Below are 26,108 nucleotides of genomic sequence, written 5' to 3' on the forward strand. Positions count from 1 at the left end.
TTGTGTTTTTTTAAATTAAATCAGAATTCCTTTATTTTGATTCACAATATTATTAGCTTGACAAATCATCATAACTACACTTATCTATAAATAGCGCATATCTCAGTAAATTGGGCATTATTATGTACGAGCGTAAATTCTCCATTATCAATGGAACAATACTTTGTTAATACGTAAAAGTTGCTTCTGGAAGTAAATAATTCTCAATCTACAAGTTGTTAGTTAGAGTATTTCTTTAACCAAAATGGGGGGGAAAAGAGAAATCCAACACCAAAGCTGTAAAAGTAATTCTAGAGATCAACTCTTGCCTCTAGATTATGCCCCATGCCAAAGATAATGGAGAAGATACTGGCTACAAATTTGCCACATGTTGAACAGTAAGACGTTTTAAAGTGACTCCACAAAGCTTTGAAAAGGCTGGTGTATCACATTCAGACAAAATGTTAAACTACTGACATATCACAAAAGAGCCACTTAATCAGGCACATTAGTTGTTGAAGGAACAAGTACCTTTTTCGGGGCACATCCACTAACACATAGATAAAATAAGCAAGATTTTTTTAAAGTCTTTAACGAGCATGCAAAAACATAAGGCAGTAAATGCGTGACGGTGACGGAAGTTGGCGCCGGAGAGGTGGGCAACCAATCGTACAAAGCCTCCCACTTCCTCTCGGCTATCGCGACGAGAAAAACCCTTTCCATACACGGCCGAGGGTGCAGAGGGGGCTCGGTGGCTGAGCGGTTGGATTTGTCCTCGCATGGGAGTCCCTCCCCTCAGGCGTCCGAGGACATGCTCTCCGGCTCCCCGATGGACACGGAGCACACGGACACGGCGTCCTGCTTCTTGGTCTTGTCGCCGGGCACCACCACGGGGGCCGTGGCCCTGGGCAGGACGGCGACGGCCCCCGTGGTGTCTGGCAGGCGGATGGCGAACACGAGGCTGGACGGCGGCTGCTCGTTGTCGTCCGCGAACCTCGGCCGCACCTCGCCGAACTCGTCGTCCTTGAGGGCGGCCTTGGCCTTGGCAGTGGCCTTGGCGTCGCCGGCGAGCTCCGAGGCCGGCGTGGCGTAGGCCCAGTGGTGGCGCGACAGCGTGCTCAGGATGCTGCTGTTGACCGTGCCCACCGTGCCGATGCTGGAGTACGAGTCCGAGTCCCGCAGCGAGTTCTCGTAGTTCTGGTACACGGAGACGGTGGACGCCGAGTCGTCAGTCAGCGCGCCGTCCTCGCCGGTCGCTTTTCTACGCGGCGCGAACCACCAGGCCGCGACGGCCAGGAAGACGACGCCGCTGACGAGTAGCACGCTGGTTAGGACGACCTGGGCCTCGTGCGCGTCGCCGTGCTCGGGGGAGTCTGCGAGGAGGAAGGGCAAAGTTGTAAGTGTGTGCTCTCGCCCTCGGTCTAGCGCCTGTCATCGACGGGGTAGGCCGCCCGCCGAGAAGGCGTCCCGTCGGGTTGCCTGCCGCGCGGGCTGCTAGCTGCTAGCTTCACTCACCATCGCCGTCCTGGCCGAGGCCCAGGGCGCGGCCGGCGTGCCTGCGCTGTTGGCGGTTGGCGACGCCGTGCGACGGCACCGTCAGCCCCAGGGCGTGCACGTCCTCGTCGCCCTCGAGGCCCTGCTGCAGCTGGTAGGCCATGACGTCCGCGGGGCCCACCCCCACGCCCGTGGCCGCGCCGCGCCCGCCGCCCAGCTGGTTGCCGTGCGCTGGCTCGCCCAGGTCCTCCCGGTTGCGGTGCTCGCCGTGCACGGTGGGCAGGCTGATACTGCAAGCAACAGCACAAAAAAAATCAGCAACGGAGAACGATTTGACTTCGTCTCCACGGAGGGTCGGCTTACCCCGCTCGCACGATGAGCGCGTCGGGCTGGAAGGTGCACAGCACCAGGAACCTCCTCGTGGAGTGCGTCAGGATGGGCAGGTTCTCCTGCACCAGGATGAAGGTGGCCACGGTGGAGCGGTTCACGTGGCTGCCGCAGCGCCGGTGGTCGATCCTCAGCGTGTACGACTCCCTGGGGCTGGACGCGTCGCCCGCCACGGCGCACGGCTCGTCCACGGCCTTGGTGCCCAGCCCGCTGAGCCCGCCCAGCCCGCCCAGCCCGCTCAGCCCCCGCGCCTCGGGGTCCCCGTCGTCGCCGCGCCGCCACGCGGACACTGGCGGCGCCGTCGAGTCCTCGTTGGCCTCCACCGCGATGCGGCCGCTGAAGTGCGGCCCGGTGTGCACCTCCACCTCGGACACGTCGGGCAGGCACAGCGTGGCGCGGGCGGAGACTGGACAGAAGGGCGAGGAAGGGGTTAGCTTGCCTGTGCAAATCGTTGCAAACGAAACGGAATCTTTGGCCACTCACAGCCCTTGGTGGGCGCCATGATGGTCCTGGCGTGCCGGTTCCGGGGGCTCAGCTGCTGCAGCCGCCCCTCGACGGGCGCCACGCTGAACGTGTAGTTGGTGGCCATCCGCAGCCCCGTGACCACGGCGCCGTACTCGGAGAGGTCCTCGCCGCCCTGGGCCGCGCGCCCCGACACCACGGCCGGCCTCGGAGGGGCGTCCACCATCTGCGGGAGCACAGGGTTCGTTAGACAGGAAACACTTTTAGGTAGTATAAAAGAGTGGCGGCTCACCTTAGTGCGGCACCGGTTGACGCCCCAGGCCTGCAGCTCGCAGTAGTCGAGGCGGAAGGCGAAGAGGTCCGAGGCGCGGCGCGGGTACAGCCAGTGCAGGGAGACCTGCCGGAAGTCGGGCTCGGCGGACAGCGCGCGGACCTCTGCAACACGGACAAGGAGGGTGACATGCCGGTCAGCTAGCAGTCCCCGCGAGAGCGAGAGAGACAGCGACGACAGGGTGGGCCGGCCGGACAAAGCGGTGCCGTCAACCTGGGCAAGTGACCATGGCGGGGAGGCGGGGCTCCAGCTGGTTCGCCTATCCGCGGACAACGCGTGATTTACCCCTAATGGGTCCCCGTCGGTCCCCGTCCAGCGACTCCAGCGAGGCGGCCTCCTAAAACCTGGAACCTGGAACTCCCCCCGTGCATGTCGAGGACGCCGAGGATGAAGGGACACTTATTGGCCAGGCCGACGGCAGCCAATGGCCAAGGGCCAGCCAAGGGCCGGCAGGACTGCGAATAATGAATATCTCGGGCCTTGTTATACACACTGGCACACTGCCGTCTCTCTCGCACCCTCACGCGGCGCCGCGCGAGTGCGAGAGAGACGGAGCGACGCGGGCAGCCCGCGCACTACACGGCGCATAGTGCATAATAGGGGCTGCTGGCGCTGCTGCATACCGTTACCGGCCCGTCGGGCCTTTTTAGTGGAGGACTGCCGAGTTATACTTTTCCCGATGCAAAAGTCGCTGGCCTACATTTTACGCTGAAACCAAGCGGCGTGGCGTGGCGCGGCGTGGTGTGACCAGCAAACCGAAAAGAGTCAGCGTGTGGGCTAGCTCGCTTTAGCCGCGGTACGGCCGTCACATCTCACTTCACATGGACCCAGCATGGAGCATGGCGGGTCAGGGACCGGGCAACCGAGTTTTTTTTTCCTGCCGAAAACCACTTCTTCTACCCGAAAACATTTATTCTGCCAAAGGGCATTTCCTCTGTCCAAGACGATTCGGAGACTGGAACCAACTCTCAGTCGTATGGACACTGCTACGCTGCAGAAGTGCCTTCACCCTGATCCGATCCCCGATTCGGATTCGGTCGCCGACCGGGCCCGCGACTCCGGTCCGATGGTCCGATTCCGACCTAGAAACACACTGGGCTCCGCCGGCTCCGTGACACTGTGATGACCGGCCGTGGCGGGCTGGCGGGACGGGCGAGGCACGACGACACCAAGGCAGCATGCCGGCCGGGAATCGTCTTGGAAAGCGGCGGAGCGGCGATCCACATCGACGGCCGGCGACATCGCCTCGCCTTTCGTCGCCTTATGACGAGCCATTATGTCGTGCCGTCTGCCGTCTCTCTCGCACTCGCAGCGGGGCCGCAGCGGGGCCGCGGCAGTGCGAGCGAGACGCCGCCAGCCCGTTGTGGGGCGTTCGGGACCATTGCGTTCCGTAATGGCTGCTCCTTTCCCAGGCGCCACGGGGCCGGTCGAACACGCGGGTGAGAGCAGGACAGAGACGCCGTGCAGGGTAGGCAGCCGCTGCAGCTCCACGCAGCCGTGCCACCGGGCGGCCTGCCCGCCGGGCGGGAAGCCGCGAAGACGGATGCACGGGATGAACGGGATCAATCTGACGTCCGAAATCCGTCCCGCGTCGCGAGAAGGGTTTCTCGAGAGGATGTTCGCAGCCGCCTTAACTACCTGCTTATCGGCTGCTTCGGGTGGTAAAAACTTTACGCGGGGCTGGCGGCCAACCAACACATCCAGGCCGGAAGCCCACGAGGGGGGGGGGGGGTCTTTTGCAAGAGGTGCGTGCGGGATGGAAGGCGCTGGCCGTCACCGACGTCCTGTGGCGCTCTGTCTCTCTCGCACCCCCTGCGGCCTAGGGGACGGCCCGCGAGTGCGAGAGAGACAGAGCGACACCGAATAAAGCCCTTTCGGAATGAGCGGCGAGAGAGTGCCTCGCTGCAGTCATTACCCGATGCAGTGCCGGTTCACGAACCCCGTCGCCGCCGTGCTCGGCGTGCCCACTGCACTGCAAGCACGCCCTGGGCGGCTCCCCGGCGCGTGTCCACCAGTGTCGCGGCGCCGGCTGCGGCGTGTGGTGACGATGGCGGCGTTGGCGGCGCGGTGGAAAGAGAAAGAGAAAGAGAGGGAAAGAGGGAGATAGCCCCGCGGCACGCACAGGTGGCCACGGTCCACGCCGAGAGCTGTTTCCTGTGCCAGCGGCGCCAGAGGAAGCACCCACAGACAGACAGACGGACAGGACAGACAGACAGACAGGCAGACAGACAGACAGACAGACAGGGGATTTAGGCCCAAGGTAAATCGGCCGGACGGGATGCGGGGGCCGGATTGTGACTACTGCTGTCTATCGGCGTGACGCCGCCTCGTCACGTGACGTGCCGTGACGTGCCGTGGCGTCCGTTCCCTCCGTACCGCCCACGCGTCGCGTCCCCACCTGGCAGTGCCCGGCAGGCCCGGCAGGCCCGGCAGGGCTTTAACCTCGGACGCCGGAGCGTATCGCTGCGCAGACCGCCGCGCGCACCCAACTTTCAATTTTAACAGCGCGCTCGTGTTTCTGCCGTGTTATGAGACAGCGGCGAGCCTGCCGGCTAAAAACACGGCCGGCTGGTCAAATATGCTGTAAAACGCGTTTTTATTTCGTTTCGTGTTTTTTCTCAGTAACCGAACACCGCCGCGCCGGGCCGCCGCCGCAGGCCGCTGAACCGTGACCATGTGACTGACAACGTGCAGCGTACAGCCCGACTCGCAGCGAAGCCGGGCGAAGTCCAGAGAAGCCCAGCGAAGCCCAGCGAAGCCCAGCGAAGTCCAGAGAAGCCCAGCGAAGCCCGGAGCAGGGCTGGCGGCTAGCGCGGCTTGCCCAGCTAGCGCAGCCGTAGGCCCGGCGGCCCGGCGAACAGCGACCGATGAGCCCCCCCCCCCTCTCTCGCACTCTGGCGGGACGCTCCATGAGTGCGACAGAGACAAGGAGAGCACAGATCCTGCTCTTCTTCTCGTTTTCATTTTCGATTTCGACACTGGCCAATCGGAGCGTCTCTCGATAGTGGGTGCCCCACCCTGCGCCGTCGGCAGGCTGAGTTTGCTTTCGTCGCTCTGTCTCTCTCGCACTCGCGGGGCGTCGCGTAGGTGTGCGAGAGAGACAGAGCACTGCATTGGTTCCCGCGGTTTATGGACTAGCGTGCCGCGCTGCAGCGCTCGGCGGGGAAGTCGTCCCGAGAGGTCGTAACTCAAACTTGACCGGAGTCGCCCCGCCGGGCAGGCAGGCAGGCAGGCCCGCCACTTTGTCTTCACTATGTATACAGGCCTTACGAGTTTTAAAATGCGATTCACCCCCAGAGAACAAAAAGTCAATTCAAAAAATTAAATTTCTTTGCCGAAAAAAACATTTTAAAACTTTTACCTGGCAAGGCAGTCACAGCACACATTACTTCCATTCTGTTTCCCACCAGGCTCCTGCAGTGCCAACTTCGTCGCTCCGTCTCTCTCACACTGACGGGGCGCCGCGTTGAGGAGAGAGAGAGAGAGAGAGAGAGAGAGAGAGAGAGAGAGAGAGAGAGAGAGAGAGAGAGAGAGAGAGAGAGAGAGAGAGAGGAGAGAGAGAGGCCTTGGCCCTGTGTGCCGATAATTAGGCTCCTCCACGAAATAAAGGATGAAGGGCGTGTCCGCGGTTCAACGATCCCATCCTTGGTCCCTGTTACACTGTTGCACGCCGCGCTGCAGCGGGTTGCATTCGCCGCTCCGTCTCTGTCGCACTCACGGGCCGGAGAGACGGAGGGCCGCCTCGGGCGCCTCGGGCAGGGCCTCAGGCCGCCTCAGGCCCTCGGTGGCAATCGAAACGTCACGCGCGCCCGAAGTGGCCCCTCGCAACAAAGAGGCCCCTCGCGTGATGTATCGATGTATCGTTTTATCGACGTATCGATTTATTGCGTGTTTCGATCGGATCGCCTAGGCCGCCTGGCCCGCCGCGGTATGGCACTGCACTGCACGGTGCGCTCCGGGACTCCAGGCTCGAGGAGGAAGCCGCGGCGGCCCCGGGGCGCCCCCAGGGCGTCCACACCAAGCCGATTGGCTCGTCAAACGGGACAACTTCCAAAAAAAAGAATCAAAATCAAAACTCATTGTTAACTGTTTGCGAAGCTCGAGGTGTCTCCACCCGAAGGAGAGACCACTGCACCTCTGCGACTCCCCGGCGTTTTCCGACGGCGTAGCGCATTGCCCCCACGAGCCCCTGTGAGCGGCGTCTCCGTCCGACAAAAGCCGGTCGGGGCGGGGCGGGGCGGGGCGGGAATTTCAAACTTTGGGTGTGCAGATCAAAGAAAAAGCAAAAGAGCCGGGCAGAGCGAGCGAGCGGCCGGCAGCGACCCGGCCGGGCCCGTCTTTGTTCCCCTGCGGGCTGATTCCGAATAACTGAGCCTCTTGCTGTCTCTCTCGCACGCGTGGGGCGTCCCGTTGGGGCGCGAGAGAGACGGTGAGCGCGCCTCGGATTCAGCCCGCTGCATGTGCTGGTCCGCCGTCCGCGAACAAACGCATCGATTTAACGATTCCTTTCCTTCCTGTGTTTAACTGCGGCAGCGATTACGGATCGGCCGTAACTGCAGCCACCTGCCCGGCCTGCCCGGCCTGCCCCGCCAGTCCCGCAGTGGAGTGGCTCTCCAAGCTTGAGGCGGCCGGCGCCAGAATCGGGGAGTCGGTGTCTCGTCGTCGGCCAGTTAGGTTAGCTTGGCTTTGTTTAGGATGCGTAAGGGTAGGTTAGGTTGTGCCACGCACGACAACGAAGTTCTGAGATCGGTTATGCGGAAATCGGGCCCGCCGCTGAGTGCGAGTGCCGCTCCGCCCTCCCTCCGCCAGGGGGCGCTAGAGTCGCGTAAAGTCGCGCAAAATCGCCGAGGAGCGGCCGATTTCTGGCGCGCTGCCCTTGTTAGTTTTTAATGGCGTGCCTAAGTAAGGCACTGGGCTGCGCGCTGCACGTTGTCGTTGTCTAAGCGGTCTGGTTTTGGAAGTCACGCGTGTACCGTACGGCGGTGCCCGGTACGATGCCGGTACGCTAGCAGCGCGCGGTCTCGCCGACTCGCGGACGGACGCACGACGGCCGCCCCGTCCGGGCAAAAGGACCAAAAGGACCCCGCCGTACAAGGCGGCGGTGCAGGCAGCGCGGCCCGCTGCGCGCACTCACTCCGCAGTCACGAAGCCGGACAACGGACAGCCGAAAAGCCACCGAAAGAGAGACGAAGGACCACAGGAAGAGAGGCCGGCCCCGGCCGCTTCTTCAAAAAGATAATATCCCCCCTTTTTGGCCGCGTCTCATAGTGGGTCGTCCGCTTCGAGTCCCCGTCAGGGGCACGTGTCAACGGGCGGCCCTTCCCGCCTTTTTTCCCGCCGCCGCACTGTAAATTGAGCCATTTTGGCGGGAAAAATGGAGGGCGGCCGCACGCTCCAGTAAAGGCGCGGCGGCCGGGGACTCTCCAAGACGGACTGTACTTTCCCGAGAAGCTCCGAAAGCGTCGCCGGTCACTATCATATACAGTCCTGAACATTTCCACTACTATTTCAAACAATTTCTTAGCCGAGATTCCGCCGTGCGAGTGCTGCAGCCCTCTGGGCTCCGAGTCCTCGAGCCGCGGGCCCTGCACGTCGGCCGCTTACAGCCTCGCTTACAACGCCCTCTGCCGGCCACTAACGCCATGGCGCGGCCACCAATACGCCGGGGCCTAATTTACGGCCGCGGGGGTAAAACGGAGAAACATTACCGTGTGCAGTCTGCGTGTGTGTGAATGTGTGTGTGCGTGCGTGATAGATGGCGGCCCGGCGTGTGGAAATGACAGTGTCATGGCGCGCGATTAGGCCGGACAACACGAAGGACCCGCGAGGGAATTATCATTTATCCTGGCGGAGGCGCAGCAGCAGCACGTGCTCGAGAAGGAGAAAGAGGAGGAGGAGAAGAAGAAGAAGAGAAGAAGAACGAGTTGACAAATGTGGAGTTCAGGGACACACGCCAGGGCAGCCAGGGCCACTCGCGTCCTTGAGTTGCAGGCCGGTGAACAGTAGCAGAGGCGGCAATGACACTGCCCCCCCTCCCCCGCCACGCCGCTTGGCTCGCCTCACGTCGGCGTCTCGCTACGGTCTGCCTCCCTCAACTCCCCCTCCGCGCCCCACCGCTGCCACTACACTGTTACCGATTCTGTCTTTGACATTCCTGCAGGGCGGACTGCTGCACAGCCACCTGACTCCGAAGAAGAGTTTCGTCGCCCTGTCTTCGTCGCACTCATGGGGTGTGCCGCAGACAGTGTGAGAGAGACAGAGCGACGAGGCGATCCTTGGGAACGCGTCGCGTCATCGGGGCGTGGAAATCGAAGCGATGGGGACGTTAAGTGTCTCCCTGCGGCACCGATGGCCGAGAGCGTTGAGGCACCGACTACCAACTCTGGGGACCGGCGTTCGAAACCCGGCATTTTCTTCCCATTTCTGTTTCCACCCGAAGGCTCCCCGAGTGTGAACGCGAGGCGTGGAAAGGCAGTCGCGGTTGACGCCCTGGAAGTCTGAATCGCGGCGCGAGTTAATTGAAACCTCGAAATAACGACTGCCATTCATTCAGTCACGCAACGCGCCTTACATTTATTTTTTGTTTGCCTTTCTTTTTTAGCTGCGTTGCGTCTGGCCGCCAAGCTTCCACTTTTTTCGCCATTCCCACAGCAAAAGTCGCACTACTGCAAACTAGTGCGCATGCGCACATCCAAACACTTTCTTTTTCATAAACCTCGCCGCTTCTTTTGTCTTGTTATGTAGATTTCCCAGACGGCCACTCGCTGGTGCTCAGCCGGCAACAATGAGTCGGGCCCCGCCCCGCCCCGCCCCGCCTTGCTTCTTGGGTGCATACGCTCCTCGTGAGGGCGGACGAGGGATAGGGGGCGGGGGGAGGGGGTGGGGGCGCAGTGAAGCGAGCATCGCACGCCACGGCCTTGGGGCCTTCCCTTGGACGCCCTCGCCTTATTTTAGCCTGGGACGGGGGGCTGTGCACCTTTCACATCGAGGAAACTACAGACAGACAGACGTAGACAGACTTTCCAGACACGATACAGACACACAGTCAAACATACGTCTAGGCAATCAGACAGAGACAGACAGACAGACAGACAGACAGACAGGAGAGGACCGTCCCGTTAGCGGCCCATCCCGGAAGCTGACATCTTTCTCGCCGCTTGGCCGCTTCATTTCCATGACAACAGGGCTGCAGCGGATCCAGCAGTGCATGGCAGTGGCGCCGCGCGGCCAATAGATAGCCTGGTCGTTATCGGCACCGATAATCCGCCGGCCAACGTGTGTATGTGTGAGTGTGTTTGCAGTAGCGGGCCTGTTACCGCGCGTCGGTTGTGGATGTTCCCGCAAACCGCGAAATGTATTCCTGCCATGCTAGTCTAGTGTGACTCACACCTGCCCCCCTCCCCCTCCACTTCCCTCCTCCCCGCCACTAGGCTGCTGCGCATGGATAGCGGGTAATACTTGTTTGAATCTTGTTCTCCCCTCATCATACTGTTTGCCTGCACCTTCGCCTGGCTCTAACCACCTGTGAACTTTGTCATTAAACCGCGCCGTTCCGTCCGTCGGTCCCTCCGTCACTCCGTCACTGCTTCACCCCGTCGCGGCGGCACGCCGTCTCGAAAATCCAGTTCCAGCAAACCGCGAGTCAGTCGGACTCACCGCCGCGTTTTCTGCTCCGTTTCCTTGACGCGAGAGGGATTTTGACCGCTGCTGTTGTCTTCCTCCTGGCCGGGCCGTTACGCCATTTACGGACGTTTCCATGCATGCGCGTGCACATGCATCACTCTGCTCTCCGCGGTATGGGAAATTCATTCGCGGAGTCCCACACGCCAAACGGTCAGCCTGGCGGCATACGGCTGGCCTGCACTGGCGCACAAAAGAAATGGATGCCCGCAATAGTTATAACGAGACTGCCGCGCCCCGGCTGTGCCCCCACCCCCTTTTTTCTCTCGTCAACGCGAAACAATCGCAAAAATGGTCGCACAGTCGACAGCCGCTGTCTCGCTCGCACTCGTGGGGTGCCCCGTCAGGGTGCGAGGGGGACAGCGCGACGAGGGCACTGTTCGGAAGCAGCCCGCAGAGGGCCGCACCGTGGGTAGAGGCAACAATCACACTACACTCGAACACTCGGAGCGGGCCGCACATACCGTACGCCGGCCCTACAGTGCACTATCAGCCGGACGGCAGGCCGACTGCAGCGCCATCTCGCGCCAACTTTATTGTTGCTCGCCCCCTTGAACCAGATTCGCTGTCGGTCACGGGTTCGATTCCCGGCGGCGGCGTCCCACGGCCGCGCGGTTTGTGTGGCGAAGCGGACGGCAGAGCGATGCCGAACAAGTCTCTCTAGCACTTGGTGGTAAGGTGCGAGATAGACAGAGACGCTGCTGCGCAAACATTGTCCCCGACACTCGCGACGGGTTCATCAGTCTGCCGAGAGGTAGCTGTGTGCTCGGTACGCACGCACTAAGAAGTGAGTTCTTACAGACTGCTCGTACAGTCAACAAAACTATTTTTTCACCTGCTTGTTTCGATTTTAACGGTACGACGATAAGCACGCAGTTTGTAAAGTGGCCAACAGCGCCGCGCCGCTTGCCGCTCTGCTCGTGTATGAACGGCCGTTTTTAGCCTAGATCGCCAACGTCGTGCGGAACGGGAGAGAAAATGAATCCAGTTTGTTGGCGGGGTATCCATGGGCGGCTCCCTACCCACGGCACGGCGCGGCACGGAGGACCACGATGCACTCCGCCGGAAACGCCTCGCCACGCCGCCGGGTTGGCCCGCCTCAGATGTTATACGCTATTACGTTGGCGCGCAACGCACGGCGGCAGCGGCACGACGAAAAAAAAACTCGAAAAAACAAACAAAAACAAAATGTAAACTGAAGAAAATCGAAGTGGCAAGACAGCGCAAGTGGACGGGGTGGCTCTGAGCGCCTGGCGGGTAGGCAACTCAGACGCAGGGGTGTGTGGAGCAGACTGGGGCTGCCTACCTGCCGGGCGGCCCGGACGACCCGCGGCGGAAACCGTCCCGACAACGGCAGCGACAACGACCCTCGCCATGAATTGGCCGACCACTCGGCGGATTCCTGGTCGTCAGGACTTCACGCGGCGGGCATCGCTTTTGTCCATTTTCGGCCCCGTCCGTCGTAAGGGCTCGATAACGCCATCGATTTTATCGTTCCAGCTACGCGTCGCCGTGTGGACAAACACTGCGCTACCGGATCGATTGGAGAAGGGGAAAAAGAGAGAAAGATAGAAAAACGAGAGCCTCCGACATTCCTGGGCATCCTCTTTGTCGTTCGGCTGGCGCCGTGTTACAGTCGCACTCGTGTCTGCTCGCGCCGGAACGGTTGCCGCGCGTAAAAATAAGAACAAAATCAAATAAAAAGCTGGACGCGCGGCACGACCTGGAAAGAGCGACAAGAAGCAGATGGCGAACGGCTTTCGAACGACGGCGCTTTCCTATCGTAATCCTATCTATGTAGGCTGCCGTTGCCGCGGCGGCTTATTGCTCGGAAGGGAAACGCTTCAAACGCATCAAGCCGAGCGAAGGCGCGCACTTTCGCTGTCACCTGTTTCGTCTCGTTTCGTCCGTTAGACGTAATTCAGCCGTACGGTCCGGGCAGAGCCGAGCCGGGGCAGTAACAGAGTAACAGTGCGGTGGATGGCAGATGGCGGCCGTAGAGCCTCCTACATTCGCCCCGCCGGCTGCCAGGCTGTCGAATCAGCGCCACCTCCACGTGGACGCCGAGCTGGCCGAGCACGCCGTCGTCGTCTCCTCCACTGGCACTGCCTGCGCGCACTGGCCGCGGCGAGCTCAGAGGGAAAGCCGGCAAATCGGCAAATCGGTTCGGTTGGTTCCGGCCGCGAAAACGATCGCCATCATTGTCTTTCGAGGAACAATAATTCGCGCGCACTCCTCCTTCTTCTCTCTCTTCTTCTCCTTCGTCGTCGCCCTTTCCCCGGTCGTCGTAAAGCCCCGGCAGCGCGACCGCCCCCCTTTCCCCTTTCACAGTGCCGGCAACACAACAGCACTCAAACTAGTGCCGCACGGGCGACGCCCACGACCCGTGCTCCAATTACAGTCCCCGAGAGTCAAGGACAAGCCCAGCCCTTCACGGCGTGGACTCCTTCGGCACCTTGGTGCATCCCTCGCTGCCCTTCTTCCTCACGTCGACTGCGGAGACTTCAACGCGGGCGTGTAGGCCTGCGTTCGGTGACAACACTTTCAATTTTCAGTTGACTGTCTCGGAAACGCTTGCATATGCTTCTGTAAAATTTAATTGCTTTTTCTTCAGATTTAAAAAATTAGGTTTTGCTATTATCAGGTTATTTAAAACAATTTTCAAGGTTTTGTTTCAATTTTTGGTTATTAACACTGCACGTTTGACACGGGTGCTTTTTGTGGACCTGTATGCCGTGAAACTGAAACCAAATCCGATGCGGGCGTGAGCCAGTCCGCCGAACTGAAACTCGATGACCGGCCGGACTACTCTACTCACCCGAGGGCTGGGCCGCGACCCGCTCCGCCTGGTGCACCACGACCGCGACCGCGATGGCCAGCACGGACCACAGCGCACCGATCAGCGCCTCCTGGAACCGAGAGAGACAAGAAACGCGGAGTGAGACGCAGAATGTGACGGGGCAGGGACAGCCCCGCGGCGTGCCGCCAGCGCCGCCAGCGCCAACCTCAGGCGACTTTTATTATTTTCGATCGTTTCGTTTCGTTTCGTCCGGATCGTTTGATGATCGTTTTATAAGCCATCATCGCCGCATCAGCTGATCCGGCCATCGCATCTTGTTCTTGTCGGTTCCCGCTGCAGCCGAGCGAGTGCGAAGAATCGTTTCGTCGCTCTGCCTCTGTCGTACTCGCGGAGCTCTCCACAAGGGTGCGAGAGAGACAGAACGACAGACCGCTCTTCTGAATCGCTCGGCAGCACGCGGAGCGCCGGGGCGAGAAAGTCGTTAACCGCGCACTGTAAAAAAACAACAGCAGCAGAGAATGCATTTTCTAATCAGGAGGGGGGAGGGGGTTTGTCGCCTGCTTGTCGCATCTGCTGTAAAACAAAGACTCGTCGAGCCTAGCCGAGGCGGTGGCGGGGGCCGGGAGGGGCAGAGATGATCCATGTCGTCTCGAGCGGGCGAGACTCACCGCGGCCGCCGCGTGCACGCCGTCCAGGCCGTCCACGCCATCGTCAAGAAGGACGAGACAACGGTGCTTTCATGTCGGCATGGGGGGTCCGCACGTCCATCCTGCACTGTACTGCACACCACGCGGCCCGAGCGGCCCCTAGGGGTGCGAGAGAGAAGGAGGGCAGGCCTCATTCCTGTTGTTGTGATGCGTGGGTGGGAGCGAGAGGGGAGGTGTCCCCGCGTGCTCGGCACGTCGTCACGTTTACGCGGCGAAACGCGCACATTCGCATTGCGATTGGCGGCGCCGCGACGCCGCGCTTAGCACGTTATTGCAGTTCGCGGCGTAGGCCTAACGGACTCGCAGCTTTCAAATGACTGATTGATCCCCCCTCCACTCTCTGTCTTCTTTATAGAGGATGAAAAATTCAGCGCGTGGCGTGGCGTGGGGAGACCTTTACCCTTTCCTGCACCTCCTCTGCTGCCACGGTCCTCGTGTCATTTCAGCCTGGCTGCTGCTCTGTCTCTTTCTCTCTCTAGCACTCACGGGAGTTCCCTATAGGGGTGCGAGAAGGACAGAGCGACGGAGCACCAGTGTCCCGGGAGCTGCCTCGCAAACAACGAGGTACAAATAAACAGACCGATGCAGTAATGAATGTAGTCGGATGGACCGCATTCTTCCCATTCTCTGCCGGACGGGACGGGGACGCCGTTCAGGGAACCTTTCTCCCTCAAATGCACACAGAGACACACACGCAAAGACACACGCACACACTGTCGTGCAGTCAGACGCGCGCGGTTGCACACATGCACACACGCTTGTCTGTCGTGGTGGCGGGTCCTGCTCCTTTTTTACCCCTTAGAGCTGTCGCTCCGTGTTCGCTCCTCTTCTGCATCTCCTGGAGGAATACACATACTCGCGACCCCTTCCCCCGCCCCGCCCCGCCGCGCCCCGCCGCTGCACGCCCCGCCCCAGCGATTAGCGCGCGGGGGCCGGGTTACACGACGCGCCCCGCCCCGCCCCGCCCGGTCGGCAAACACCTAAACAGTGCTAGCAGAGTCACGATCTGCTGTACGACCCGTGGTGAACGCGGCCAACACAGTGACCACCGGGTCAGCGAGGCAGGGCCCTGCAGGGCGGCCCCGACCCGCCCCGACCCGACACTGCACTTAATGGAAAATTGCGACGCCCTGCGCGGCGCTTGCCGGGCGGCCGAAGGGTCGCTCTGTCTTTCTCGCACCCCTGCGGGACGCCCATGAGTGCGAGAGAGACAGAGCGACGGAATCGCTCGGATGGGAACTGTGTGAACGCGGCTGCGGAAACAAAACAGGCGCCTGTACGAACAGAAGAACGAAGCCGTGCGACGAATCGTTCCTTCGGAATCGGGCGGCAGTGTACCTACCTGGAGGTCACAGAGGGGCCGCCGCTCGCCTCCCAGTGACCCGTGAGTTCTCAATTCCCTCCCTTTCTGCAGTCGTGCGCCTTCGCCGAAACACGATGCACGACTGCGTTTTTTCGTGTTTCTTTTTCGACTGTGTCGGCCACTCCTCTGTAACGAGGGCCGATTCCACTCGGCACCTCGGCACGCGGGCCGCGCGGTGCAGCAGGCTCGTTCCGAAACAGCGCTCTGTCTCTCTCGCACTCGCGGGGCGTTCCGCAGCGGTGCGAGAGAGACGGGGCGACCGTCAAGGAATCAGTCTGCAGGCGCGCGGTGCAGGCGGGGGGCCAAGCCTTCACGTGGTTTAATAGGGGCTTAGGTGATGCGCCGATCTTTTCACGCCGCGCCTCTCGTCAAGGCGGGGCGTGGCGGGGCGGGGCGGGGCGGGGCGGGGCGTGGCACTACTGGAGGCCAGCCGTGGTTCCAGGATCCAGCTGCACCCACCAAAGTCTCGCGCCTGCCGCCAGGCAACTCCGTGCTCCAAGGCTCTAGCAGCCTGAAGCCTCCAGCAGCCTCCAGGTTTTTAGTATGCATCTCGCATCCATCCAGACTCCAGGACTACCACTCCAGGAGTAACATTCTGCGACTCCAACACGACGGACCCCTAGAACCCAAACGGCAAAGCCCGCACTCCAAAATGAAACTCGGACAGCACAGTGTAGCACTCGCTGCTCCGCGGGTGTCCGACAGAAATCAGCAGCCGCGAGTACGCCGGTAGTTGGCAGCGCACACCTCGGCGGCGCAGGCTGCGGCGGCCCGATCGGTAATCAGACACGCTCACGATCGGCGTGGCGCGGCGCGGCGCGGAGGGGTCGGCTCGGGTCGGGCATTGCGGATTTCAGTGGCGAGTTCATGATGGCTGTGACGTTTCACGGAGGGAGATTCGCGATAACGACCAGAGCACTGATGAGCAAGTTGGTAATGCCGCGTTGTAAAATTCGCAGTGCGAGGCGGGAGGCGCGGCTGCTCAAGTAGTCCGTACACTGCGCACCGCGCACTGCGACGCCCTCGCTCGACAGTCGCCGCCCCCGAGACCGTCTCGGCCTCGGCGTCGCCGCGTCCGTGGGCACTTAGGTGCCACTTCATGACGGCTGGGCTCCATGAGGCGAGGCACGACACGCCGCGGCAAAAGCTTCACACCCTGGAAAGTGTGTCAGCGTAATCCGCGTGGGCCTGCCTCACTCAACCCCCCGTCCGCGTGTGTGTTTTCTCCCGTGTGCGTGCGTGTGGTGGCAGAATGAGAGCTTCTTGAACCCTCCGCACCGCAGCAGTGACCCGCTCGGCCCCGCGGAGGTACGCCAAGTACGGTACCGTACCGACAACAGGAGCGCGCCGCGCGATGCTGCCCCACGAGTAGCAGCAGAGGGGGTGGGGGAGGGAAGAAGACCCCGCGGACGGGCTAACCACAGAAGAGGACGGGCAGCCGACATACAGCAGCGCGGACATGACGAGCGCGGCATGCAAACACACACGGACACATGCACGCACACAGAGGAAAATCACGTACCGCCACCACTACACGCACACGGTCCGCGTGCGCGCGTGGTCCCGCTGACATATGACTGACACGAGCATATCACGGGCGTGAGGTCATGTGCGTGTGTGTGTGTCTGTGTGTCTGTGTGCGAATGTGCATGTCCACACGCACGCACGCGGGATGGCGTGTTGCACGGTGCACCCTCTACCGTTACCGCCATACGGGCCTGACGCGTCATTACACGCCAATAAGGTCCCGCGGCCCTTTGACACTACCACACGCACACACCACCACGACACACACACACACGCTGACACGCACGCATGGCGGCACCCTTTGCGCGCTGTCCGCGCCATGTCGCCGCGCGTCATCGTGGCCCTCACCGTGGCGGTCGTCGCCGTCCTCCCGGTGGAATGGGAAAAGGAACAAGAGGCGTCTCTCTGTCGACGGGCCGGATCGCTGGCGCAAATTTTTGGCGCGAAAGAAAGTAGAGAGACAGCGTTGCTCATCACTGGCGGCGACGCTTGTCTCGGCGACGACGCGGCACGGCACGGCGGCGCGGCGTCGCGTGGCGGTCGAAAGTGTGTCCCGCGCTGGTTCACATCCTTTTCACTCTTCCACCTTAAAAGCCACTTTATCGCCCCGCGGACCGCCCACGGAAGGCGAGTCATCGCGATAATTGCAAGAAAACAACAACAAAAGTCGCCTCAAAATGAGTCACCATTGACAACTTTTATTGCTGTTCTGGCGCTTTTTGGAACTTGTCACCGCGAGGCTGGCGCGTGTCGCGGGACTCTCTGGCTCGTCCGCCAGTCCGGCAGGCGATTGAAACGTCTGGCTGCCGTGCTGCCGTGCTGCCGTCGTCGTCGTCGTCGTCGTCCTCCGCGGCCAACTTGGCACCGCGGCCGCATCTCCTTACGCCCCTGGCCCGTCATGCCGAGAGTCGTCGCTCTGTCTCTCTCGCACCTCTAGGGAACGCCCCGCGAGTGCGAGAGAGACAGCCTGCCGCCCCGCGGCCCAATTACCCAGTCGGCATGGCGGCATGGCGGCGAGGCGCAGGTGGTGCCAAGCGGTCCTTTTAGTGGCGGGGCGGGGCGGCTTGGCGTAGCTTGGCGCGCTGGCCTGCATCCGGGGCGCCGCAAAGCAGTGCAGGCGGTGCATCCCTTGCCACGCCTTGCTAGCTGGTCGTCAAGCCCCAGTCGGCCACGCGGCCCCGCCGCAGAGCAGAGCATTCCACTGATAGCGCCGCTGTCTCGAGGCGCCTCGCTGCGCACCTGTCCTGTCCAACCTGCGGCCTGACGCAGAGCTCCCTCTCTCTCGCACTCACGGGGCGTCGCTGCGGGTGCGAGAGAGACCGAGCTGGATCTGCATCGGCGAGGAGGCCATGACTGTCCTGTCGCCGAGTGTCCGCGACCACCGCGCTGACCTGGAAAGCACGCCGCGACGCCGCGACGCCGCGCCAAAGCCACAGGGAACAGGGAACGCCACGCCGGCCGCTGATGGACTTGAAATATGCCGAGATGGCGAGGCATGGCGCGGCTCAATCTTAATGGCGAGCCTTCTGCAGCCGGATTCCGAACAGTGGTTTTCGTCGCGCGGTCTCTCTCTCGCTCTCGCGGGGCGACTCGTAGGAGTGCGAGAGAGACAGAGCGACGAGAGAGCTGCCCCGGCGACGCCTTGTCCATCCACTTGGTGTCCTCCTTAGTGTCGCGTCTCCCCTTCACCTGCCCGGCAGGCTACTCCTTTTACAGTGGATCATCCGTCCTCGATTATAACGCACTAATCATACCATCCTCCCACAACTCCTGTTCGACTGATTCTGTTTTGGTGCTGTCGTGTTGGCGGCGCTGGCTCGGAGGCGTGCGCCGCGCGCTTTTAAACACTTCGCCGAGTCACTGGCCGCCCTGCTGCCGCGCTGCTGCTTTGCTGTTGGCAGCCCTGCCGTCGCCCTGCCGGCCCGTCGGCAGCAATAATGTTTACGGTAACTTTTACACAAAGCCGTCACGGTTTTCGTCGTGTGCCGCGGCTTGCCGTACCGAGGGACCCCCTGATTAATGCACGGTTGCCAAGCTGCAGAAGAAAAAACACGGAGGAAAACGAAGAAAAAAAATATTGGTGCTGGTATTTGAACCTCCAGCCGGCCGTCAAAGTGTTTCGAGCCCGCGGGGGCCGATGCGCAATAATGTCTTATGCTTATTGTGTTCACCAGACCGAAGTGAAGCGGAGTTGTTACGCTGGAATTGTTTCATAAAGAGGCCGCGTGAGTTTAACCTGGATGAGTCGTTACGCCTTCGAAGGGCTCGACTCGGTCCGGACTGAGAGACAAAAGGTAAAGCCAGGCAAAGCCGGCGACTCGTTCCCGCTTGTCAGCCAATTACGGGCCGGCTGTCGCTCTGTCTCTCTCGCACTGCCGTGGGCCTACGGGCCGCCCCGTGAGTGCGAGGGAGACAGAGCGACAGCCCGGCGGGGCGCACCGGCCGATCCGCGTGGCTGGGCAAAGTCTTTCCGACAACAACTCACTTACTACCTCTTTGCGGATGACGGCTTAGCGCCGGCCTGGTGGGTGGTGGGTGCGCGGCGCGGCCCGGCCCGGCGCGGAGATGCGGGGGTGATAGACCTGCTCCACTCCGCCTCGCCTTTGGGCCTATCGCGCTCTAATCCCCCGCCCCGTCCGCACGCATCGCCGTTAACCAGCATTCAGAACAGTGTGGTTCCGTCGCTCTGTCTCTCTCGCACCCCAGCGGGGCGCCCCACGAGTGCGAGAGAGACAGAGCGATTCCGCGCGGAACCGGGGCGCCGACCAGCTCCTGCTGATGGCATCGCAAGTGGCCGGGCCTCGATGCGCTGGCACACGCGTCCGGGAGCAGCCTTGCAGCCGCCTAGACTTCCAGAGCGCCAGAAATGGATTTGGCTGCTCAATTGGTTCGCGGACTAACGGGGGTTGTAATTGTCAACGCGCCGTCGTCCTGGCCGACGCTCGCACGGCCCCAGCGGCACCGGGATTCGAATCCCGTCAACGGCTGCCTTATCGCGCTTGGCGTTTAAAGGGATCGCCCAGCGGGGAATAAAAATTATCTCCCGCCCCGCCACTCAGGGCCTGGCACAACGGGTGCGTGGCTGACGGCGGGGCTTAAATTACCCCGTAGTTGACGCCGTTCCCGTTAAAAAGAAATAAATTAATCGCGGACAAATTTTGATATTTCGATTTGAACCCGGAACTGTGACATGCCTGCCAATTGTGTGGCGTCTCCCGCGAGAAAGCATGAAGCCAGAGGGACCTGGTTCGACCCCCCGCCGCCCCACTGCGTTGTTCCAGACGGCCTGCAGCCGCGGCGCGTGGAAGGAACGGGACAAATGAATACGCGCGCGAGAGAAAAAAAAAATTACCAAACACAAAAAAAGAAGAATCCCGACGACAAAAATCGTGTTAGCGGGAAATGATGGTCGGCCATTGTCTCCCCCTTCCTTTCCCTGCTCGTTTTTTCGGCGTCCGTTTGTCGGTCGGGCGCGTTCGGGGAACTGTTGACCCTACACGGTACTGCCTCATGTCGGCGTTTTTTTGCGCGCCGTCGTCGCCGTCGTCGCCTTCCCGGCGGCACGCCACTCTCCTCGACGGCGACCTGGGTGCGCTTCAAGTCGGCACGGCATTTCGGGCCGGCAGTACACTGTGCAGTGTGGCCAGCCAGCGCGCCTGCGAGGTAGGCCGCCCGGCGGCACGGGTGCGCTGAGCCACGCACTGGCTGCCTACCTCGCCATTACCATTACCATTAAGGGCTAGGCGTCCGGCTGTCCAGCCGCTGGAGCCACTGCAGCGAGCGCGGACGCCGGCTTTTCAACTCCAGTCGCACTAAACGTCACAGACGTCTTCCTCCCGCCCGGATAAGTCAACCACAGGTCGCGATTGTTGCACTTTGTAGGTCCGGCGGCTGTCGGTGTCGGGCGGTAGCCGTCCCGCTGTCGCCTCGACGGCTACGTGCCAGGTCCCGCCGCGACCACGGCCCGACCGACCCGACGGGCCTGCGGTGGGGGCGGGGCGGGGCGGGCGGTGTGTGCCGTGCCATTCTCGCACTGCACCAGACCAGACACCGGGCCGCGGTGCTGCAGTGCCGCAGTGCCGCAGCCCTGCAGGTGCATCCCGGCTCGCGGCTCTCGCGGCTCGCAGCGCCACTAACGGTGTAGTATTGCGCACTGCCGTCATAAACCGGACAGGACACGGCCAGGGCCTCGGCCAGAGCCTCGGCCAGAGCCTGGGCCTGGAGGACGGACGGGTGGCCGGCGTGTCTCTCTGTCTCTCTCGCACTCCCACGCGACGCCCCACGAGAGAGACGAAGATCGGCCTGTTTGGGGGGTTTGCAAGGCGTCGCGTCGCAGCCGCCAAAAGGTGTCCGAGCGGCGCGTCCCGGCCGCGGCCAAGCACGCCGTGTGCAGAGTGCCGTTTCGGACCACGCTGCACAACGGCCGCCAGACGGCCTGACGGGGCACCGGGGCACCACACTCCTCTGTTCGGGGGCCCTCGGCCCTCGGCCCGCTAGGGGCGGCGTGCGCGCCGCGCCTCTCCCTCTCTCTCGCACTCGCGGGGCGCGCGGGCCCGGCGGCCCCGTCCGCGGCGTCCCCGAGGCCGCGCGGACGCCACCTTTGCCGTTATCCAGCGCTGGCCATGCTGGCCGTGCCGGCCATGCCGGGCTCGGTGATGATTCAAAAGGAGTGCCCGCTGCATCCTTGTTGCTCCCATTGTTCGCAAAGGGGGTGGGGGGTGCCAGCGTCTGCCACTCCAGCTGCTCGCCCCGAAGTGCCGCGCATGCAGTACCCGCTACATAACTGGCCACCCGCAGCATCACCAGCAACAAGTCACATTTGGCAGAAAAACAAAACAAAAATAAAGTATTTCAGGCGATGTGTCACTTTGTTCTGTCCCCGGGTTCGATTCCAGACAGTCCTGACCTATCGCAACATAGTTTTTGTCAGCAGGAGTAAAATCCGAATCCGCGTCCGAGTTCCCTACTGTGTCCCTTTTTCCGGGCCGCGGCTTCCGCGCGTCGCTCTGCGGCGCAAGCGTCCTTGAAAGCCCCGATTCGTCTGTCTGATAATTGGGGCCGAACAAGCGGACCGTGCGCGGACTTGCGTACAACCGGGGTTCAAATACCGGCAACGGCGTTGTTTTTTTTTTGTTTTTTTTTTTGCCACTAACTTTTGCTCCGGCTATTACTGGACTTGTTCAGAGGCGAACGGGAACCGGAAACTGCAGTAGCGAATGTCGATGAATATGAACCGAGAATCGTGATGCGTGATTCGGAAAGTAACACATGCAGCGACGCGGACCCCGCGTGACCTCTATCTCATTCGCATGGCAGCCACGCTCCTGCTCATCTTACATCCAGTATTAAAAAAAAAGATATAATAAACACACGAACACACACATGTCTGGCGCACGCAATGGGCTGCTGCTTCCTACAGGGTGACATTGCCTGTCTGTCAGCATGAAATATTGGCGGGATGAAAACTGTAGGGGTGACATCACCCACCACATAATCTTACACACACACGGTCACGGTCACACGCACACACTCTCACACAGAGGCAGGAAGCCGGGTAATCAATTAATTGGCGGGCAGCTGACGGGGTGGTGGCTTCACCGGGCAGCAGGCCGATGCCGAGAGTCGTCGCTCTGTCTCTCTCGCACTCGTGGGGCGTCCCGTGCAGGTGCGAGAGAGACAGAGCGAGGCTTGGGAACTAATCACGGCAATGAACGAGTCGTTTGGAAGGTGTCCGAGGGTGATGACTCAGGATGCGCAATGGCAGGCAGACCATTCATAAAGAGTGCGCTTTACCCTCTTAAAAACATTAAGTTCACTCGACTTAACTTTGTTGTCGCGCCAATTAAATTTCAATTGAAAATTCAACTGAAATTTTCTATTGAAATTTTCAGTATACCGAAAATTTAACAAGATTCTGTTTTTGATTTACTTCGCTAAAAATAACGTCAACTGAATTTTGTTTTATTTCATTTTGACTTTATTTTTCTGACGGTGCATCCAGTCAGTGTATCCGCGTGTGCACCGCTAATAATAAAATGGCGCGTTTTGCCAACTTTTCGAGGCGAGTGCTTCCTCGTTGAGCGGTGACCAAGGCGGTGACGGCGGCGCCGCGCTCAAGGTGGCGGGCGAAATTCAAAGGCGTGATATCATCGGCCGAACCGGGCAAGTCGGGACAAGTACACCGAAAGAAGAAAAAAGAATGATAGAAAATAAACAAATAAACGGAGATGCGGCTACAAGGAAACAAGACGCTTTTTATTAATCAGCTTCGCGAGATCTGCGAAATGGTTTGCGCGCGGTTAGCGTAAGTCATCCCATCGAGGGACCGGCCCGTCTCCATGGTGACGGCTCCGTCCGCATTCTGTCCACGCACACTCCGCAAGGACCGTCCAGGACCGTCCAGGACCGTCCAGGACTCGATCTGGAAGCGTCCGCGTCCTCTTCCAGGACTCGCCGGCCGGGGGGATACTCCAGATAGTCCAGATTCTCACACACATGCATACTCGAAATTCTCCCCGACAAGCGGGATGTGTCCTTATTCCTGCAGTCTCGACTCGTCCCGTGCGTTGCCTTTTCGTTGTTGTTGTTTATGTTTTTGTTGTTGTTGCGTCCTGCTTCTGAATCGGCTGCGATTGCCGCACACGGTGCCACCCACGCTGTGCCGGGCGGTGCCGCCGGGTTCCGAATGCTTCCGAATCCAGTCACGCGCGGCGCGGTGCAGCGCGGTGCAGCGCCACTGTCGGGCCGATGCACTGATTGCCAGGACCGGCTTTTCGAACGCAGCGACGCAGCAACTCCAGTCCTGCCAATCAATTCGCCTCCCGCGGTGCGCGCATCCTCTCTCTGTCGCACCCCCGCGGGACGCCGCACGAGTGCGAGGGAGACAGACGGCCTAACCTGCGCTTCGTCCAAATACGGGCATAGTCGCCAGACGCGTCCAATCCCATCTCATTCCATCCCATCCGCCACCTCGCATCACAATTATTCACCGCGTAGTGACGGACTCAGTGCACTAGTAAAAACGACAACAGCTTTTAAAACCACGATTTTTTTCAGTCGATTATTGACTTTAACTTATTTTCCAGTGCGTGTGACATACTCCATGTCGTTCGGAGGCGACCCCGATTTCTCCTTCTCTGCCTCGCGGTTGTCAACGCGCTCTTCCGGCGAAGTGGCGGCGTCTTCAATCGCGACGGCGAACTGACAAAACTGTGTCGACAAATGGGGGCCGCGCGGGCCGGGCGGCCCATTTGACCGGCCGCCGTGCGCTGCCGTGCGACATGGCGGTGCCGCCACACTGCGCGCGGGTCGCATGCCTAATGAAGCGGAGCGAGAGAGAAAGGGAGAGGGGAAGGAGGCGGGCAAATTGCTTATAGAAGCTGCAGCCGATAATGGTCCAGACGATTGTATTGCCGAGTTGGTTCGCAGGGAGTCTGCTGGAGAGCGTCAGCTGGAGAAAGAGAGAGGGGGTCAGCTGGAGTGGTCAGCTCAGGTGAGACCGACTGGTGGACTGCTCTAGCTTTCTGTCGAAAAGGATGTCGCAGAGGCCCTGCTGAAGGCCCCTGGCTAGAGAGCCTCTCCTCAGAGCCCTGGCTGGAGGGCTAGCAGCTCGGCCTGGGGCCTGGCTATGCCTGGCTAGAGAGCGACCAGAGGGCCTGGAGCGTCTGCCGGAGCTGGACGGCGAGCTGGACGCTGCAGCGTGATAGCAGGTCAGCAGGCCGCCACCACCGCCACGTCGGCGTTGTTGGCGTTGTCGGCGTGCAGCCACGGGACAGTGTGGCGGCCGGCCGGCCGACCACCGCAGTCACGCCTCGAGATAATCCCATCCACACGGAGGAGTCCCCCCTCCCCCCAACCCTTTTTCACCTTTGCAACTTCCAGGCGGACCTCGCCGGACGCTGGACGTCGCCTCCCATGAGGTCGTGCTCTTTTTCTCACAGCCCCCTCCCATTTTCGCCTTCGTCCCGACCATTGTGGGGACCGCGCGAGTAAAAGTAAGTAGTGTAACGAGGCCCGGCGGGATAAGCACCTGGAACAACCCTCGCCTTGGACGCCGCCACACAGTGCTTGTTCGGAAATTCGTCGCTCTGTCTCTCTCGCGCCCTATGGGTGCAAGAGAGACTGCCAGGCTTGCTGGAGCCCGGCTCGGAAAACGACCGCTTCTTTTTCGCGTCCGCTCATGTTACACTTTTATTGTGCACAGTGTAGTCGGCGGCCTCCCCTCCCCGCCTCCCTTTGTAATGGCAGTTGCCTTTCGCGGCGCGGCTGATCATACCGCTGCCCATAATCAAATCACGGAGCTGACCTCAGGCCTTTGGCTGCCTCTGGCTGCCTTTGGCGAGAGAGTGCTATCCGGCTACCCAGTAGCGGAGCGCGGAGCGGGCCCGATCACGGGTCAGTACATAAACACAGTTCCCTGCAGCGAAACACGAAGCACGCGCGCGGAAGCCAAAACGGGGTGCGAACCCACTAACGGAGGCGGTGCTTTCGTCGCTCTGTCTCTCTCGCAGACACTGTTCGAAAAGTTTAATCGAATCGACTGAAATTTGAATGATTGTCCCTTTGAAAGGGACCACAGTCAACACAATTAAAACTAATCGTAGCAGTCGTTTTCTCTCATTTCCTTTACAATGCCCAGCATTAGGCATAAATAGGCGCAGAGAGGCGCAGGTTCACACAGGCAGCCCCAGCCGAGTCTACGGATCCCTGAATGCATCGTGAGAGGTCTCGCCCACTTACATCGGACTCGCCGAGTCGCGAGAAGCGGCGCATCGGTTTCGAACCACGAACCTCGTGCATGCTGTTGTCGGCCGGGAGGACGGGACGGCGATGACCCGTCCGTCCTCCGTCCGACACCGATGTCCAATGGACCGTGCGAGTGCGCGCTCGCCCAGCCCACCCACTCGACGCGGCTTCTGTTTCCGTTTTGTTTTCGTTTCCGTTTTTACCTTTGCTCGGTGGCCCGCCATGGCGCCGGTGCGTGGAGTCCAAGGGCCGCTAGGTTGTCATTCCCGGTCGCCCTTCACCCTTCGGAGCCGCGCCCAGCTTCGCCCACACTGCAAGGGCTGCGAGACGCTTAGCGCATCACACACACACTCACACAACAACGCGTTTCCGTCAAGTTCGCGATTTTATCGTGTTTTGGCTTTGCTGCTCGGGTGTGCAGCTTCACAGCGCGGTGGCGGCGCCGCGGCTCGGGGACGGCGGTCACGGCGTTGCTGGCGAGCTGCAGGACGCGCTGCCGCCGGAGTCCGGAGTCCCGCGGGGGGCTGCAAGACGAAGCGGAGCCGACCGGACCAGACGCGGGCTGGGGCCCCACTGACAGGTACCGGCGTACCGGCTGCAGCCTCGGCTCGGCACGGTGGGGCACCCGGGCAG

The 26,108-nt window shown here is 61.0% G+C and overlaps 1 protein-coding gene across 1 annotated transcript; it reads right to left on the reverse strand.

The window, feature by feature from the left end:
• Positions 1-13: 13 nt before the first annotated feature.
• On the reverse strand, positions 14-26,029 carry LOC117639795. The gene is made up of 7 exons (XM_034375713.1): positions 25,679-26,029; positions 13,152-13,242; positions 2,615-2,757; positions 2,344-2,548; positions 1,837-2,266; positions 1,495-1,763; positions 14-1,352 (listed from the first exon to the last, which is right to left on the reverse strand). Exons 1-7 carry the CDS (start codon positions 25,697-25,699, stop codon positions 775-777), a joined length of 1,737 nt encoding a protein of 578 aa, XP_034231604.1. The 5' UTR covers positions 25,700-26,029; the 3' UTR covers positions 14-774.
• Between the last annotated feature and the right edge of the window lie 79 nt (positions 26,030-26,108).

Source organism: Thrips palmi, unplaced genomic scaffold (genome assembly GCF_012932325.1).
Source record: "Thrips palmi isolate BJ-2018 unplaced genomic scaffold, TpBJ-2018v1 HiC_scaffold_11, whole genome shotgun sequence".
In the NCBI taxonomy this organism is placed as follows: domain Eukaryota; kingdom Metazoa; phylum Arthropoda; class Insecta; order Thysanoptera; family Thripidae; genus Thrips; species Thrips palmi.

Excerpts from the sequence above, each read along its gene's own strand:
- LOC117639795 (XM_034375713.1), bottom strand. The coding sequence starts at position 25,699 with ATGGCGGGCCACCGAGCAAAG. Across the intron at positions 13,243-25,678 it reads TGGCGGGCCACCGAGCAAAG|GAGGCGCTGATCGGTGCGCT; the intron begins GTAAAAACGGAA and ends TCTCGGTTCCAG. Across the intron at positions 2,549-2,614 it reads TCAACCGGTGCCGCACTAAG|ATGGTGGACGCCCCTCCGAG; the intron begins GTGAGCCGCCAC and ends GTGCTCCCGCAG.